The sequence below is a fragment of the Corythoichthys intestinalis genome, chromosome 3 (genome assembly GCF_030265065.1).
Source record: "Corythoichthys intestinalis isolate RoL2023-P3 chromosome 3, ASM3026506v1, whole genome shotgun sequence".
Lineage (NCBI taxonomy): Eukaryota > Metazoa > Chordata > Actinopteri > Syngnathiformes > Syngnathidae > Corythoichthys > Corythoichthys intestinalis.
This window is the reverse complement of record NC_080397.1, coordinates 60,780,469-60,799,090: the sequence shown is the minus strand read 5'-3', so window position 1 is coordinate 60,799,090 and position 18,622 is coordinate 60,780,469. Positions and strand designations below refer to the sequence as shown.

Genomic DNA, 18,622 nt, shown 5'->3' with positions numbered 1-18,622 from the left:
GACCTCAGAAATATACTTCCGCGTGACGTTAGACATTATTGTCCTGTATAAAGCAACGCAACCCACATCCGTTGACTGTCTCTGTGCGATAAATACCTCAAAGGGAAACGCAACCGAAAAGAAAGCGCAACGGGCTTGACCACGGATTTAGAAAATGCGTCTCACTTTAAAACACAACTGAAAAGAAAATGTGTCTGGCTTGACCACAGAATTAGAAAACGCGGCTCACTTCAGACAGCAAGCAGACAACAAAAACATAGACATTGCGTAAAAGGGTTTATTGAACACACAAAAAAGCACGAAATTGCGAAAAAGGAGACACAAAAAGGGACAGTGACAATAGGTTGGGATCATTTCAAAAAAAAATTTAGGGAAAACCGCGGTGAGAGGTTGACAAACGAAAAACAAGTCAATGATACAACTAGCAACAAAGGGATATACAAACTCAAATCGCAGCAAGTCAGTATCTCGGCAAGCCACCTAGGATTGGATTAAAGTAGGGCTGTCAAATTTATCGCGTTAAGGGGCGGTAATCAATTTTTTAAATTAATCACGTTAAAATATTTGACGTAATTAACGCACATGCACCGCTCAAACAGTTTAAAATGACAGAACAGTGACATGTCCACTTGTTACATGTGTTTTTTGTCTCCCTCTGCTGGCGCTTTGGTGCGACTGAATTTATGGGTTTAAGCACAATGAGCATTGTGTAATTATTGACGTCAACAATGGCAAGCTACTAGTTTATTTTTTAATTGAAAATTTTACAAATTTTATGAAAACGAAAAAATTAAGAGGGGTTTTAATACAAAATTTCTATAACTTGTACTAACATTTATCCTTTAAGAACTACAAGTCTTTCTATCCATGGATCGCTTTAACAGAATGTTAATGCCATCTTGTTGATTTATTGTTATGATAAACAAATACAGTAGTTATGTACAATATGTTGACTGTATATATCCGTCTTGTGTCTAATCTTTCCATTCCAACAATAATTTACAGAAAAATATGGCATATTTTATTGATGGTTTGAATTGCGATTAATTACGATTTTTAAGCTGTAATTAACTCGATTAAAAATTTTAATCGTTTGACAGCCCTAAAAAAACATTTAAATTAGGACTGTCAAAATGATCGCGTTAACGGGCGGTAATTAATTTTTTTAATTAATCAGGTTAAAATATTTGACGCAGTTAACGCACATGCCCCGCTCAAACAGATAAAAATGACAGCAGTGCAATGTCCGCTTGTTACTTGCTTTTTGGTGTTTGGCGCCCTCTGCTGGCGCTTGGGTCCAAATGATTTTATGGGCTTCAGCACAATGAGTGAGCATGGTGTAATTATTGACATCAACAATGGCGAGCTACTAGTTTATTTTTTGATTGAAAATTTCACACATTTTATTAAAACGAAAACATTAAGAGGGGTTTTAATATAAAATTTCTATAACTTGTACTAACATTTATCTTTTAAGAACTACAAGTCTTTCTATCCATGGATCGCTTTAACAGAAGGTTAATAATGTTATTGTCATCTTGTTGATTTATTGTTATAATAAACAAATACAGTACTTATGTACCATTTGTTGAATGTATATATATATCCGTCTTGTGTCTTATCTTTCCATTCCAACAATAATTTACAGAAAATTATGGCATTTTTTTATAGATAGTTTGAATTGCGATTAATTACGATTGTTAATTTTTGAAGCTGTGATTAACTCAATTAAATATTTTAATCGTTTGACAGCCCTAGTTTAAAGACACTGCTCATGAGCTCGAATTGGATGCAGGTACGACGTTAGGAACTCCTCCCACAGCTCTGTAACAAAAAATCTGACCAGCACTAGCTTGCTTGCTAGCTAGGGCAACTATTCTCCCAATCCAGCCCAACTGTATCATCACCCCCTGTGTGCACTGCATGCATAAAACATGGCGCCCTCCGGAGGTCAAAACATGTCCTAAATAATATCGATTTTTAAATCAATGTCAATAATATATGTGTTTCTAATAACATATTTTGGTAATAGAGAACAATTGTGGCTTCAAGTGACAACATTGAGTCTGACACTACTGCTGAAATCATACATCATACATGTATAAAGTCCAGGCTTTTTACTGGTAGATGACGGTTTGCTCTAAATATAGAAAGCAACTCTGGGGATGTTTGAAATATGTATTACTATGTGAACGTGATAACACATATGCAAAGTGCACTTGACAGGATCCAGGACTCCGATGATGTAATAACCCTTAAGAACTAGTGAAATGTGCACTTTTTTTAGAGTAGCCGAGACGGTCAAAAATTAATTTTTCAATAGCATTGGGCTAAAAAAAAAAAAAAAAATCGGCCATGTTTAGGGAGGGGTAAGTAATCAACTTTACTCAGATTAAATTTTGCTGTGTTGCTTCCTGCTTTGAAGACATTAAGCCATTGTAATCATCTTAATGTGCAATCATTCTTGTTTCCTTGCCTACATTTTTAACGCGACTGCTCTGATTTAGATGGTGGTGTTTCCTTGTCATGTGACTGTGCAGATCATTCATCCTTCATCTCGCCATGATGTCTAACCCTTCAAACGGCTGATTAACACCTTGCTCTTTTCTCTCTCTTTCCCCCTTTTTGCGGTTTGACCAACCTGACCGGTCTGTTCGCTCTCTTTGGCATGTTGTTGTATGAAGGAGAGGAGCTCCTGGGGACAGAAGGTGCCAGGTACATGAAGATGGATGACATGAAAGACCATGATGACGATTTCCTCTCCCCCAAGAAATCACTGGAGTACGAGAGAGGGCTGGGCACAGCGTAAGGGGGTTTGGGAAGAAGGGGAGAGAGCCAAACTGAGTAGTAGGGGACTCGACATACTGTAGATTACTTACCAGTTACGAAAGAAAAAACACCGTGGGGGAGCACTGGCGAAACAGCCTCAATCTGACTTCTTTTTGTTTTTCATTCAACAGAAATTACTCTCCAGCCATTCCAAGGATTCCGCGGGTTTCTCCCGAGACCGTCATGCTGAAGGAACACGAGTTAGATCAGGTTGGGCACATTAATAATTGGATATGACATAAACAGTGTTGTTAATCTTACTTAAAAAAAAGTAATTGAGTTAGTAACTCAGTTACAGTGGGGCAAATAGGTATTTAGTTAACCACTAATTCTGCAAGTTCTCTCACTTGAAAATACAAGAGAGGCCTGTAATTGTTAACATGGTTAAACCTCAACCATGACAGACAGAATGTGGAAAACAAAAACAGAAAATCACATTGTTTGATTTTTAAATAATTTATTTGCAAATCATGGTGGAAAATAAGTATTTGGTCCATACCAAAAGTTCATCTCAATACTTTGTTATGTTCCCTTTGTTGGCAATAACGGAGGCCAAACGTTTTCTGTAACTCTTCACAAGGTTTTCACACGCTGTTGCTGGTATTTTGGCCCATTCCTATATGCAGATCTCCTCCAGAGCAGTGATGTTTTAGGGCTGTCATTGGGCAACACAGACTTTCAACTTCTTCCGCAGATTTTCTATGGGGTTGAGACCTGGAGACTGGTTAGGCCACTCCAGGACCTTGACATGCTTCTTACGAAGCCACTCCTTTGTTGCCTTGGCTGTGTGTTTGGGATCACTGTCATGCTGGAAGACCCAGTCACGTCTCATCTTCAATGCCCTTGCTGATGCAAGGAGATTTTCACTCAAAATCTCTCGATACATGGCCCCATTCAAGCTTTCCTTTACACAGATCAGCTGTCCTGGTCCCTTTTCAGAAAAACAGCCCCACAAGCATGATGTTTCCACCCCCATGCTTCACAGTGGGTATGGTGCAATTCAGTATTCTTTTTCCTCCAAACAAGAGAACCTGTGTTTCTACCAAAAAGTTCTATTTTGGTTTCATCTGACCATAACACATTCTCCCAGTCCTCTTCTGGATCATCCAAATGCTCTCTAGCGAACCGCAGACGGGCCTGGACGTGTACTTTCTTCAGCAGGGGGACACGTCTGGCAGTGCAGGATTCGAGTCCCTGGCAGCGCATTGTGTTACTGATAGTAGCCTTTGTTACTGTGGTCCCAGCTCTCTGTAGGTCATTCATTAGGTCCCCCCGTGTGGTTCTGGGATTTTTGCTCACCGTTCTTGTTATCATTTTGACGCCACGGGGTGAGGAGGGAGTTGATCGTCCGTGTTGCCCAACGACAGCCCCAAAACATCACTGCTCTAGAGGAGATCTGCATGGAGGAAAATACCAGCAACAGTGTGTGAAAAGCTTGTGAAGAGTTACAGAAAACGTTTGGCCTCCGTTATTGCCAATAACGGTTACATAACAAAGTATTGAGATGAACTTTTGGTATAGACCAAATACTTATTTTCCACCATGATTTGCAAATAAATTCTTTAAAAATCAAGCAATGTGATTTTCTGGGTTTTTTTCCACATTCTGTCTCTCATGGTTGAGGTTTACCCATGTTGACAATTACAGACCTCTCTAATATTTTCAAGTGGGAGAACTTGCACAATTAGCAGTTGACTAAATACTTATTTGCCCCAATGTAGCTCATTGTAAGAGTAATTAATTAGTCAGCAAAGTAGTGCTGCAACGATTAATCGATTTACTCGAGTAAGTAGTGCTGCAATGATTAATCGATTAACTCGAGTAATTCGATCAGAAAAAAGCACGAATCAAATTTTTCTGCTTAGAGTGGCGTTGTAATGGTTTGTTTTGAAACTGTTTGCATTTAGTTTTATTGATTTGGGTGGCTACACTGCCCTCTAGTGGCAACAGTGAATATGACATAACTCATCTAACATGGCTGAATCCAGCTGATCCCTGTTAAGACCAATATAGGGTTGGTTTTTGTTTAAGCAAATTTTTTTTCATGCATTCGTCATTTAATTTAGAGGTATATTTAGCAGTTTTGTTGCGGGAATATGTTTGAACGAGTTAAGAGTAGGGCTGTCAAACGATTAAAATTTTTAATCAAGTTAATTACAGCTTAAAAAATAATTAATCATAATTAATCGCAATTCAAATCATCTATAAAATATGCCATATTTTTCTGTAAATTATTGTTGGAATGGAAAGATAAGACACAAGACGGATATATACATTCAACATACGGTACATAAGTACTGTATTTGTTTATTATAACAATAAATCAACAACATGGCATGAACATTGTTAACGTTCTCTTAAAGCGATCCATTAATAGAAAGACTTGTAGTTCTTAAAAGATAATTGTTAGTACAAGTTATAGAAATTTTATATTAAAACCCCTCTTAAAGTTTTCGTTTTATTAAAATTGGTAAAATTTTCAGTCAAAAAATAAACTAGTAGCTCGCCATTGTTGATGTCAATAATTACACCATGCTCACTCATTGTGCTTAAACCCATAAAATCATTTGGACCCTATCGCCAGCAGAGGGCACCAAAAAACAAGTAACAAGCGGGCATTACACTCCTGTCATTTTAATTTGTTTGAGCGGGGCATGTGCGTTAATTGCGTCAAATATTTTAACGTGATTAATATTCAAAATTAATTAACACCCGTTAACGCGATAATTTTGACAGCCCTATTTAAGAGCATTGTGTAAAAAAAAAAAAAAAAAAGTTGGCATTTTATAGCATTTAAGCTAGCAGACTTTTGCTTTGCAAGTTAGCCAATTGCTCTTTTGTTGTACAGTCATGTGAAAAAATTAGGACACCCCATTAAATATTCAATTCTTTATTACGAAATGTTCACATATCAGTGTCTGATCTTGTTTTTCTTTATTGCTGGAAAACAAAGTGATTTAATTGCAGGTAAACAACTAAAATTAACATTGTTTTACTCATGAAACCAAATATATCAACAAAAATGCATATTTTAACTGAGGAAAAAGTTAAGACACCCTACCACCTAATAGCTACTTAACTTTTTCCTCAGTTAAAATATGCATTTTTGTTGATATATTTGATTTACGGGGGTCATGGCTACATTTCTCACGAAAATGTGTGGCCGTGTGTGTGGGGTCAAGTCATCAGCCAATCAAATGTGCGTTTGAGAGGAAAAAAATGGACCTGCACATTCAGCAAGTGAAAAGGGATCAATTTAAGTCTAAGCTTAATAAAAATAATTCACTTAATAATGGTAGGGTCTATTCTTTCCCTACAACATACTCATTATACCCATTATATAAGGCAAATAAGATTAAAAATTGGTTGGGACAATTTATGCATCCTGAAAAGTTGCTAGAGTTATGTCTGTACCGTCCCTATGCAAATCTACACCCTTGCATCTAACAACGTGAATCATTACATCATCTACAACATACTGTATAACATTTTAATACCCATGTCGTTGCGGATCAAGCAAGGTTTCTTTTATTACATTCAAAACATTTTTGTTGCATACGTCATTGTCTGTTTATCTTTTGTTCGCAGCACACTCCCCTTCCACTGCCAAAAGAGTATGACGAAGACTCTCTAATCCCCAGCAGCCCGGCAACGGAAACATCAGACAATGTCAGCCCAGTCGCCAGCCCCATACACACAGGGTCAGCTTAACCAAAAAGAAATGCAGTGCCTTGCAAAAGTATTCGGCCCCCTTGAATCTTGCAACCTTTCGCCACATTTCAGGCTTCAAACATAAAGATATGAAATTAAAAATTTTTTTGTCAAGAATCAACAACAAGTGGGACACAATCGTGAAGTGGAACAACATTTATTGGATAATTGAAACTTTTTTAACAAATAAAAAACTGAAAAGTGGGGCGTGCAATATTATTCGGCCCCTTTACTTTCAGTGCAGCAAACTCACTCCAGAAGTTCAGTGAGGATCTCTGAATGATCCAATGTTGTCCTAAATGGCCGATGATGATAAATAGAATCCACCTGTGTGTAATCAAGTCTCCGTATAAATGCACCTGCTCTGTGATAGTCTCAGGGTTCTGTTTAAAGTGCAGAGAGCATTATGAAAACCAAGGAACACACCAGGCAGGTCCGAGATACTGTTGTGGAGAAGTTTAAAGCCGGATTTGGATACAAAAAGATTTCCCAAGCTTTAAACATCTGAAGGAGCACTGTGCAAGCCATCATATTAAAATGGAAGGAGCATCAGACCACTGCAAATCTACCAAGATCCGGCCGTCCTTCCAAACTTTCTTCTCAAACAAGGAGAAAACTGATCAGAGATGCAGCCAAGAGGCCCATGATCACTCTGGATGAACTGCAGAGATCTACAGCTGAGGTGGGAGAGTCTGTCCATAGGACAACAATCAGTCGTACACTGCACAAATTGGGCCTTTATGGAAGAGTGGCAAGAAGAAAGCCATTTCTCAAAGATATCCATAAAAAGTCTCGTTTAAAGTTTGCCACAAGCCACCTGGGAGACACACCAAGCATGTTGAAGAAGGTGCTCTGGTCAGATGAAACCAAAATTGAACTTTTTGGCCACAATGCAAAACGATATGTTTGGCGTAAAAGCAACACAGCTCATCACCCTGAACACACCATCCCCACTGTCAAACATGGTGGTGGCAGCATCATGGTTTGGGCCTGCTTTTCTTCAGCAGGGACAGGGAAGATGGTTAAAATTGACGGGAAGATGGATGCAGCCAAATACAGGAACATTCTGGAAGAAAACCTGTTGGTATCTGCACAAGACCTGAGACTGGGACGGAGATTTATCTTCCAACAGGACAATGATCCAAAACATAAAGCCAAATCTACAATGGAATGGTTCAAAAATAAACTTATCCAGGTGTTAGAATGGCCAAGTCAAAGTCCAGACCTGAATCCAATCGAGAATCTGTGGAAAGAGCTGAAGACTGCTGTTCACAAACACTCTCCATCCAACCTCACTGAGCTCGAGCTGTTTTGCAAGGAAGAATGGGCAAGAATGTCAGTCTCTCGATGTGTAAAACTGATAGAAACATACCCCAAGCGACTTGCAGCTGTAATTGGAGCAAAAGTTGGCGCTACGAAGTATTAACGCAAGGGGCCGAATAATATTGCACGCCCCACTTTTCAGTTTTTTATTTGTTAAAAAAGTTTAAATTATCCAATAAATTTTGTTCCACTTCACGATTGTGTCCCACTTGTTGTTGATTCTTGACAAAAAAAATTAAATTTCATATCTTTATGTTTGAAGCCTGAAATGTGGCGGAAAGTTGCAAGATTCAAGGGGGCCGAATACTTTTGCAAGGCACTGTAACAACAGAAAACTGTAATCAATACGAGATTTAAAGTGTATTATTTATGTCCGACACCAGGTTTCTGGTCAGTTTTATGGTGGATGCACGTGGCGGCTCAATGCGAGGTAGTAGGCACAACGGGCTGCGTGTCATCATCCCCCCAAGGACCTGCGCGGCTCCCACCCGCATCACTTGTCGTCTGGTGAAGCCACAGAAGCTTACGAGCCCCCCTCCACTTGTGGAGGGAGAGGGGCTGGCTAGCAGAATTATCTCTCTGGGTCCTGCTGGAATGCAGTTTCTAGGGTGAGGAAGCAAATGCTGTTTTTCATTTCATTCCTTTTTGTTTTTTAAATGGAAACAGACAACCCCACTTGTCATGTACATGTGTAAAGCACATAACTAGAAGGCATGATTTCCAGGAAATGGCCACCCTTTCTCCCATGCATCTCTGTTCGAGTCCATCAGTGCTTATGTGCATGGGTAAATCTGAGGTCACAAAATGGCCGTGCTCGCAAGCATTGGCATTTTTTGTGTTGAAACCTTATTTTCTCCATTATCAGAAGTTTAAGAAATATGCAGTTTAAATCCGTAAATACAGGTAGTCCCCGGGTTAAGAACGACACACACAAGGAAAAGACATTTGCTCCCACGAAGAAGGGAAAAAAGCTGCAAGCATGCGCACATATTTGTTGCTTGTGAAGCCTCCACGGTGGCAACACCTGTTTATAACATCTTTTGTACTGTTTATTGTGCGTTTTCAATTGTGGTCGAATACTTTGGGCGAGTTGATGTGATTGTTCTTGATGATGTGCGGACGCTAATTGGTACATGCTAATTGTTTGTGTGGATTGCTACTGATTTATCATCAGCTAGTTATAAAATTAATTATGAATTGCTGTTATTGAAGATGAAACTGATTTAGCTGATGTCGTGAGCAGTTGCAGTCAGCAAACCACACGGATGTCTGACAACATCATTTTGGAGCTTAGCTCGCTGTCTAGCTAGGACTTAGCACTGACATCTTGGCGAGGACAGTACAATCACGTACAAGACATGTTTTTGGATAGTTATTTTGGGTACTTAAAGGTAAATTTAGGAGATTAAATTAGCCTATTTTGCCAAACAAAAGTCTGGTAGTTCAAATGCTACGAATGCTAACGAATTGATAATTCTCACAGCAAGTCACTCACACGTTACTCCACAAACTGTAGCTGGTAACTTAATTACAAATGCATACACAAACATATTAGCTGAAACAACTTACAGCCTCATGTGGGCCAAACCAGAGCGCTATCCATGTTTGATGTCTGAGTCTGCTTCAATTAGGGTGACCATATTTTGATTTCCAAAAAAGAGGACACTCGGCCCGGCCTCGAGATACTTGACTTTTACTTGAAGTCCACTCAGAGATGCCTATATATCTTCAATATATTTAAAGTGTGCCTCCTCCGTCCGATTAGAAAAATCCAGTTTTGTTAAAAAAATAAAAAATAAAAAAAAACATAGGCCGATTGCCATATAGTATTTATTATACACTATATGGAAATATTTTTTTACTCAACTGGTTACTCAACAGGCTTTATTCTTCCCCCCCCCCAAAAAAATCAAACCTTATATAAAAAACAAAAAAAAAGCAAATAATGATTAAAATATATATATAATGCAGACCCATGAAAATGTAGTCCAGTCAATACGCACACACAGTAGGCTATGTGCCAACTCAACATTTTTATAAATTACTATCACGACAATTGTCGCTGACAAATTGTTATTCCCAATCAATTTTTATTCCCATTCAGTGTTTTAGATTGTACGCAAACAATAACCGAAATAAACTGACAAGCTATTCAACCAGCATGTTTCCAAACGCAGCACTTCAAAACTACATCGCCCATAATGCCTAGCGCGGCTGAGCAAACTGATAACTATCCTGTTAGCGAGTACCGGGCGAGGCAAAATCAAACTTTGCTATAAAAGTTTACAATCATCGGCAGCGCAACGATGCAACACCAAACGGGATTTTACAGAGTACCCCAGTACAAATCTCCGACAGAAGTCAACAGTTGCCGTTATATACGTATTTATCGTAAAAAACTCTTAACTGGGCAGGCGCTCCTACTTAAAATATAATACCGACATTAGATGGTGGTAATTCCCCATGAAACAAAGGGTAAACTGCCAACAAAAAACAAGAAGAAGATCTTCTCCTTCTCCCGCCCCTACTAGTCGGAGCTACGTCAACGCAGGCAGACGCTGCCTCCTAGCGGCCGAAGGGATTCTCTTCAAATTGGTCCCGTGAAAAATCATAAAAACCGGACATTTTCATAAATTTATGAAACCCGGCCAGACCCTCCGGAGAGCACGTATTAAGAGGACATGTCCGGGCAAAAGAGGACGTTTGGTCACCCTAGCTTCAATCATACAAGGTGACAGTCCAGCCAGACCCAACCCTGCCACCAGAGGGCAATGTATCCTCCATCAATAAGCAAAATACAATGCAGTGGTACCTCGACACATGATCGCTTCGACACACCATCTTTTCAACAACAGACGTAAAATTTGACTCGGCATTTGTTTCTACATCCGATGACATGATCGATATCTGACGATTTATGACAGCGCCGCAGTTTCTTTATTTTCCCGCAAATTGACACACGGCGGATTTTCTTGTGAGAGAAATCAACATAGGTTCCAAGAATGTTAGTGCAGGTGGTGAAAAAGGGAAAGGTGACACTTACCATTGAAATGATAGAAAAATATGAACGAGGTGTGCGCGTTCATGAACTGGCTCGACAATACAGCCGTAGAATGTCTACGATCTCAACGGTCCTCCTCCGACCTCTGTTTGCCATTTTTCATAAGTTAAGGTGACAATTATTATTATTGTAACATCGCCAAAAAATCACCAGCTTCGTCAGGTTTCTAATAATCTATTTCAGAACTTGTGCAACACAACACGCCGACTGTCGGCTGCTGCTGAAGCCAACAACAGAAAACAAAAAAAAAACGAAAGTTAAAAACTCTAATGTAACTCTCCTTCACTCTGTCCCATCAGCCATGCAGTGCATTCAGGTACACCACGCAAAACAAGTCCGCCACATTATAACCCGATTCGTTACATTATTACAGGTATTATTATTACTATTATTAGAATATTATTCCGATTTTTATTAATAATTTATTTGTTTTGCTCTATGTAATTTCTATTTGCAATAGTACCACCAGTATTTATAGGGATTTAGTGTAGGTTTTCGGGCTGTGGAACGAATAAATGGAATTATAATGTATACTTATGCGAAAATATTAAATGTGATGGTTCACTTACTTATTTTTCCCCCTTCTGTCATTGTTTGCATACTATCCTCATTAGAATTTGAAAACCTATAAATCTTTGGGTGGTTTTAATTAAAGCAGACACTGTTTTTTCATCTGTGTGATTTTGACAAAGATCAGATCACATTAGATAGTGATTTTATGCAGAAATGGGAGAAATTCCAAAAGGTTCAGATACTTTTTCATACCACTGTATATATATTAGTGCTGCAACAATTAATCGATTAACTCGAGTATTCGATAAGAAAAAAATATTCGAATAAAATTTTGTTGCTTCGAGTATTCTTTTAATTAAAGTGGCATTGTCATGGTTTCTTTGTTTACATTTAGTTTTATAGATTAGGGTGGGAACACTGCCCTCTGGTCTGCCTCATTTTACATGGCTGAATCCAACTGCTCCCTGTTAAGACCAACGTAAGCTAAGTTTTTGTTTGCGCTAATGTTTTTTTAATGCATTTGTAATTAGTTTATAGGTATATTTAGTAATTTTTTGTGGGAATATGAGTCCTAACCATTCGTTAGTATTTTATAGCATTTAAGCTAGCGGACTTTTGCTATGTTGCCAATTGTTCTTTTGTTGTACATTTATTTCTTTTTTTATACCGGTTGAGGCTTATCCCAGGTATTTTAATTTTTCATGTTCCTTATCCGATTATTCGAAATAACTAGTTCATCGATTAATCGACTACTAAAATAATCGATACCTGCAGCCTTAATCTATATTATAAATTAATTTTATTGCTGACGCTGCGTTTTGTGGTTATCAAAATGTTTTGCCCCCCCTCCCTTAAAAGTACAACTCTGCCTATGAGGTGAACCATATTCGTATAATGTTTGGTGGGAATAGGGTCAAATAGACTGGTGTGATTTCTTGAGCTGCTCAAAGGAATTATTGTAGCATGATATGTTTAACAAAGTGATGGGATGAAGACATTTTCATAAAATATGCCATGCTATATGTCATGTGATAGACCAGTGATTGTGGAGATCCCTCATTTTGCCGCCCTGGGTCGTGGCGACCGCGAGCTTGTGGTGCTCCGGAGTGAGAATGGATCTGTGTGGAAAGAACACCGCAATCGCTACGGTGACGAAGTTCTCGAGACCATCCTTAACGGGATGGACGAGGGTAAGACTTCCTCAGTCGTGACCACAGCCCGACACGCAATCGTTTAATTGTCTTTTTCTTCCGTGCGCAGACTTGGAAAGTCAGGAGGAACTAGGGAAGAAGAGAATTCGCCGCATCATTTCAACTGACTTCCCTCTATATTTTGCCGTGGTGTCGCGGGTCCAGCAAGAGAGCGACCTGATTGGCCCCGAAGGAGGGTCGTTGACGAGCAAGCTGGTGCCGCTTGTTCAGGCCTCGTTTCCCGAGACGGCGGTCACCAAGCGAGTCCGTCTGGGGCTGCAGGTGAGATGGGACGTTGAGCAGAAGGAAGCAAGCAAGACGGAATGATGGAAAAAGCATGTTGGATGTATTCATCATCATAATCATAATTGCTTTGCATGCTCGTGACTTTATTGTTTTTTTTTTTTTTTTTGCTGTCACTGTCACTCTTTGCACTTTTACTGTAGGAACCTTGCTACCTTGTGCTTTATTTTTCATTGCACATACACTGTATGGACATTTTGGGACAACAAGTGAAAATGGTTTGTTTATCCCATGTACAGCCCTGACACATTTCTATATTTTCAGAAATTCTCATCTAGAAAAGGGTTCGTATCAGACGTTACTGATGTCGTAACTGGTGGACATTTTCTGTTGCAATTGTACAGTGAGGTCCTCTTTGCGGTCTCCTCCATGTTTGAGTTGTCCTTCAACAGAAAATGAACCTGTCCAAACAGTTAGAATGAATGTAGAAGCATAAAAAATGTCCAAAATGGCCTGTAAGTAAACACAACTTGGGAAATTTATGAGTACAGGTGGTCCCCTGGTTACGAACGAGTTCCGTTTCTATTCTGGTGAAATAACCTGAATTTCCGCGTGAGTTGAAATTAACCCTATAATAAATAACTATCCAAAAAGTCCAAAAGTATTGTATTTTGTTTAATTATGGAGGATACACTGCCCTCTGATGGCAGCGCTGGGTCTGGCTGGACTGTCGCCTTGGCTTCTATGACTGAGTAGACTTTACTGACATGGATATTGGACAGCTGCGCTCTGGTTTGGCCCAAAAAAGGCCGTAAGTTGTTTCAGCTAATTTATGTTTGTGTATGCATTAGTAATTAAGTCTAGAGATCCAGTTTGAGGAGCTATTTGTGGGCGATTGGCTATGAGAATTGTAAGTACGTTAGCATTCGTAGCATTTAAGCTAGCAGACTTCTTCTAGGCAAATGAGGCTAATTTAATCTACTAAATTTAAATGATGATCAGACTAGATGGATGTTTAAACACCAATCATTTTGTGTGTTTTATTGTTAAAATGCCTGTGATTTTGAACAGACACGTACATATGTGTGCTACAGCATAACAAATTGTCAAAATTGAAGAAAAAAGCTTGTAAAAGCACAATTACTTTGTTTGCTGTCTGTCAAGCTGAACAACTTCAGGTTTAGTGAGGACAGAAAAAGTCATGTTAACAAAGTCAAGTAAAAAATAAGATACTGTTAGGTACAATTAGGTACTGTAAAAAGACTGGAGACAAAATGGCGGACAAGACTCCAGCGTCGTAAAGTTGAAATCGCGTAAAGGTTCTGCGTTCCGGTGATGGCTGAGCAGCTGTGTAGACCCTACGCCGAAGTTCTGCGTCAAGGGAACGCATTGCTCTGTAATTCACCACCATGCCACTAGAGGGTTTTGTCTTTGTACGGTTTTGTCGAATTCATTTAGGTTTTAGGCTACATGCTTCCTTGCCTTTCGGACACAAAAAAATCACGCAAAACTACGCCGACTCGTGTCACACACAACAGCAGAAATGATTGCCTTCACCGATCAGCCAGCCTCCGGTGACGAGCAAGTTTCAGCGGACTATAACGGCTCGTCAAGTCCCGCCATAACTAGGGCAATGTCAGTCAGCATCCAGCCGGAGTGCTCATCAACGAGGACGTAGCGCGGGAATGAATGCCGACGACATTCATCACGCACGTTGACGTGACGCGTAGTCAGGATTTTTTAGAGATGCATGACAGGCTACAGCCGTACAGGGCCGTAAATCGAGTCTGCGTAAATGGTGTAGGTCCGCCATCACTGCTACGCAGAAGCATAAATCAGCCTTAAGTCGAGTATGTCGTAACCTGTAGCTTGTTCAGATCAGTCCATTACTTCACTGGTAGCCCCTGAGTTACGACGTATCCGACTTGACATGATTTCGACTTTACGATGCTGGGGTCTCGTCTGCTATTCTGTCTCCAGTCATGTTTTTTTTTTCTAAGTCGCGTAAACCGTATCTAGTTCTTGCCATGTCAGGCTCCTCTCCTCCTGCAGCAGTGTTGCCACCTTCCTGCAGTTCCTGCCGGCGTCAGGTCCCACTTCCTTGTTCTCATGCTGCTGCTGCTGCTGCCTCTTCCCCCAGTGCCGACTACTCTTGCGAGTTTCTATCCGTTTTTTTTAGTTCAGATGGCACCAAACTTTCCACAGCGCCCTTTTCTCTCAGCAAAGTGACTCATTCGCAAGTAAAGCCCGAATAGTCATTCAATATAACGGCATTTAACACAACATACCACACAGTAGGAGTGGGAACCTCAAGGCACCACACGATATGATACGATTCGCGATGCAAGGCTCACGATAACGATTATCTCACGATATCACGATACAGCAAATATCGATATATTGGTCAGAAATTTGATACATGATATTCTACGATACAACTGTTGAAACGAAAAAAAATAGATATATTTCAAAATAGAAAAAATACTGTTTAAGTCATCTATTAAACAGTGACACCTTTTCAGTGCAACATTGCTGTAAAATATAAATTTACTGATAATTGTGTACCTGCACATATAGAGGAAACAAACCACAACCACTGATATTTCTTGGAGAAATCATGATGAATGGCACCCTTAATTTCTTAAGTTTTAAATCTTTTGAAATTTTTTAACAGTGCTGTAGGTGTCAGTCAGCAGTTGAGCTTGGAGTGGGGCAATGATAAAATTGGGTCTTTTCTTTGCATATTACCTTTGTTGTCAAAAGCATTGGTTTGAGCACTTCCACTATCTGCTTCAGCATTTGAGATGTCAGACTCAGTCAGTTACATTCTTCCTCACCTTAAAAAAGACAAAATAAATAAAAAAATATTAGCTACTTAATAGCTTTTGAGTTGAAATCCTGATTTTTTTGTGTGTGTGTTGGAAAAAAATATGAATAGAATGTATAGAAATTAAAAATGCAATAATTACCTATTTTTAATATGTAGGCTACATTAATTGTCATGCACGTCACCTTATATATCTTGGATGCTATTCAAACCGTTTTTATAGCTTATTGTATCAAAATGGCAGTAATAACAGTTTGTGTAGTAAACTAGATGGAAAGTGGTTCTCAAATAATATCAAATAAGTAAATTCATGTAGGCTTGTTCGCTATTCATTTTCATCCAGTTTAGGGTCCTGGTTCATTTTGTATCATTCAACACCAAATGTCATCAAAATAATACATGTAAATTAAAAAATCAATTACTAGTACAGTGCAAAACTTTCTTACCTCAAGTGATGCTCCATAGAAATCCGATGTCCAATTAGTCACCAGCTGCCAGTGAACCTTATTTTATTAGACAATTCTTGCATACAGCAAAGTCCTTGTTCACCTTACTTCCATTACTGTTGGTGTAAAATCCAAAGTGTGTCCACATGTGTGATTTTCAGAAATATTTTTCTCACTTTTTCCTCCACCGTTCTCACGAAGCTTTTTTATTTTTTTCAACCCACTTGGGGCCGCTCTTCTCTAGGCGACTTGTGCGCACTTTACCTTCACCGCCACTGTTGAGCGCCCCTAGTGGACCGCCAAGGAATTGCTCAACAAACATTGAGCAGTTTACAGCATCCATACTCCATTGTATGGCCAATATGTCAAATAAAAGTATCGATACTTGGCGGGAGCATATCGATAACCGATCGGGTTGCAAAATATCGCGATATATTGCTGTATCGAGATATTGTCACACTCTTACCACACAGTATCATATTTTTTACTTTTGTCTTATTAATATGATACATGTTTTGGACAGTTATTTTGTATTTAGGGGTACTTAAAGGGTTAATTCTGACTTAGGGGGAAATTCATGTTACATCGCCAGTTTAGAAACAGAACTCGTTTGTAAGCCAGGGACAACCTGTATTTTGTACCCACTACCTGTGTCCATATACTGTATAAACCTTACCTTTTAATGTGTTCTGTATTTTCTGTCATTTGATATGATGCATGCAACCATACAAAATGGTGGATATAGTGTAAACTTGATCTCTTTATTGGACCTTTCAAATTTGTAGATCAACTGGACCCAGATGTACTGTATATACATTGTTGTAAAAGTAAAAACACTAGTGTTTACTAGGGCTGTCAAAATGATCGCGTTAACGGGCGGTAATTAATTTTTTAAATTAATCTCGTTAAAATATTTGACGCAATTAACGCACATGCCCCCCCAAACAGATTAAAATGACAACACAGTGCAATGCCAACTTGTTACTTGTGTTTTTTGGAGTTTTGTCGCCCTCTGCTGGCGCTTGGGTGCAACTGATTTTACGGGTTTAAGCACCCATGAACATTGTTTAATTATTGACATCAACAATGGCGAGCTACTAGTTTATTTTTTGATTGAAAATTTTACAAATGTAAATAAAACGAAAACATTAAGAGGGGGTTTTAATTAAAAAATTATATAACTTGTACTAACATTTATCTTTTAAGAACTACAAGTCTTTCTATCCATGGATCGCTTTAACAGAATGTTAATAATGTTAATGCCATCTTGTTGATTTATTGTTATAATAAACAAATACAGTACTTATGTACCGTATGTTGAATGTATGTATCCATCTTGTGTCTTTCCATTCCAAAAATAATTTACAGAAAAATATGGCATATTTTATAGATGGTTTGAATTGCGATTTATTACGATTCATTAATTTTTAAGCTGTAATTAAGTCGATTAAAAATTTTTAATCGTTTGACAGCCCTAGTATTTACACAACTGCAAGAATAGTCATAAAATGTATATTTATATATATATTAATAATATAAACTATAGCAGCCTGCTCAACTGTTTTTGTGTTTTCTCTTTGTTCCTTGATTAAAGTGTATATGTCATGATAAAAAAAAAAATCTTACATAGCTTTATTATGGGAATTAAATTACTAACTAAAGTTGATTGGTAATGTTTTGCTGCTGGTCTGGTAACCTTTTGTATTTGTTTTTCACTTGCTGGGAAAACAGGAAAATTTTGATATCAAGTTTCATGTAATAAAAATGTTTTATTAATCTACAAACTGTTTGGTTTGATTGTTTTTCTTTTTCTATTCATTACTAATAGTAATGTTAGTCCAGTTTTATTTACACTAGACTCATTTCTTTCCCTTCACGTCACGTCTCGCTCCCAACTCATGACTCTGTTTATATCTCCATCCCATTTGTGTTTTGTTCTGCCTCATCCCATGTGGTGTACCACCTCCGCATCACTGACGTTTGACCTCAGGCGCAGCCCGTTCCAGATGAGTTGGTTGCCAAGTTGCTAGGTAACCAAGCCAACTTTAGCCCCGTGGTGACGGTGGAGCCTCGGCGACGGAAGTTCCACCGGCCCATCGGCCTCCGCATCCCCCTACCCCCATCCTGGCGGGAGAGTCCCCGAGACTCCGGGGAGGGAGACACCACAAGTCTACGCCTGCTCTGCTCTGTTATAGGTACCACATGCTTCCATAGTGTTTGTTGGTCTGACAATCTAATACGATTCATAATGAATAAGGATTTCAAATGTCTTTTGCCTATAATCACACTTTTTTGCTCCCCAGGTGGTACAGCTGCAGCCCAGTGGGAGGACATCACTGGTACTACTAAACTTATCTACGCGAATGAATGTGCCAGTTTTACAACCAATGTGTCTGCACGGTAAATTCTGCCTCTTAAAAAAACTTCTAATGCTCGTTTTCTTCATCAAAAGGGTCAAACGATTCATTCCAGGACTAAT

At 39.0% G+C, this 18,622-nt stretch overlaps 1 protein-coding gene across 7 annotated transcripts in view; it reads left to right on the top strand.

Annotated features, from left to right (window-relative positions):
- ank1a (ankyrin 1, erythrocytic a) overlaps window positions 1–18,622 on the top strand; it is a 283,424-nt gene that overhangs the window by 202,646 nt on the left and 62,156 nt on the right. For 5 of the 7 annotated variants that reach the window (XM_057831859.1, XM_057831861.1, XM_057831855.1 and 2 more), the window contains 8 exons: window positions 2,685–2,805; window positions 2,961–3,039; window positions 6,418–6,530; window positions 8,247–8,471; window positions 12,473–12,627; window positions 12,698–12,909; window positions 18,134–18,338; window positions 18,447–18,543. In XM_057831859.1, the coding sequence (XP_057687842.1) occupies window positions 2,685–2,805; window positions 2,961–3,039; window positions 6,418–6,530; window positions 8,247–8,471; window positions 12,473–12,627; window positions 12,698–12,909; window positions 18,134–18,338; window positions 18,447–18,543 (1,207 nt within the window). The remainder of the gene's footprint in view (window positions 1–2,684; window positions 2,806–2,960; window positions 3,040–6,417; window positions 6,531–8,246; window positions 8,472–12,472; window positions 12,628–12,697; window positions 12,910–18,133; window positions 18,339–18,446; window positions 18,544–18,622) is intronic. The other 2 variants (XM_057831858.1, XM_057831857.1) reach the window with 2 other exon arrangements.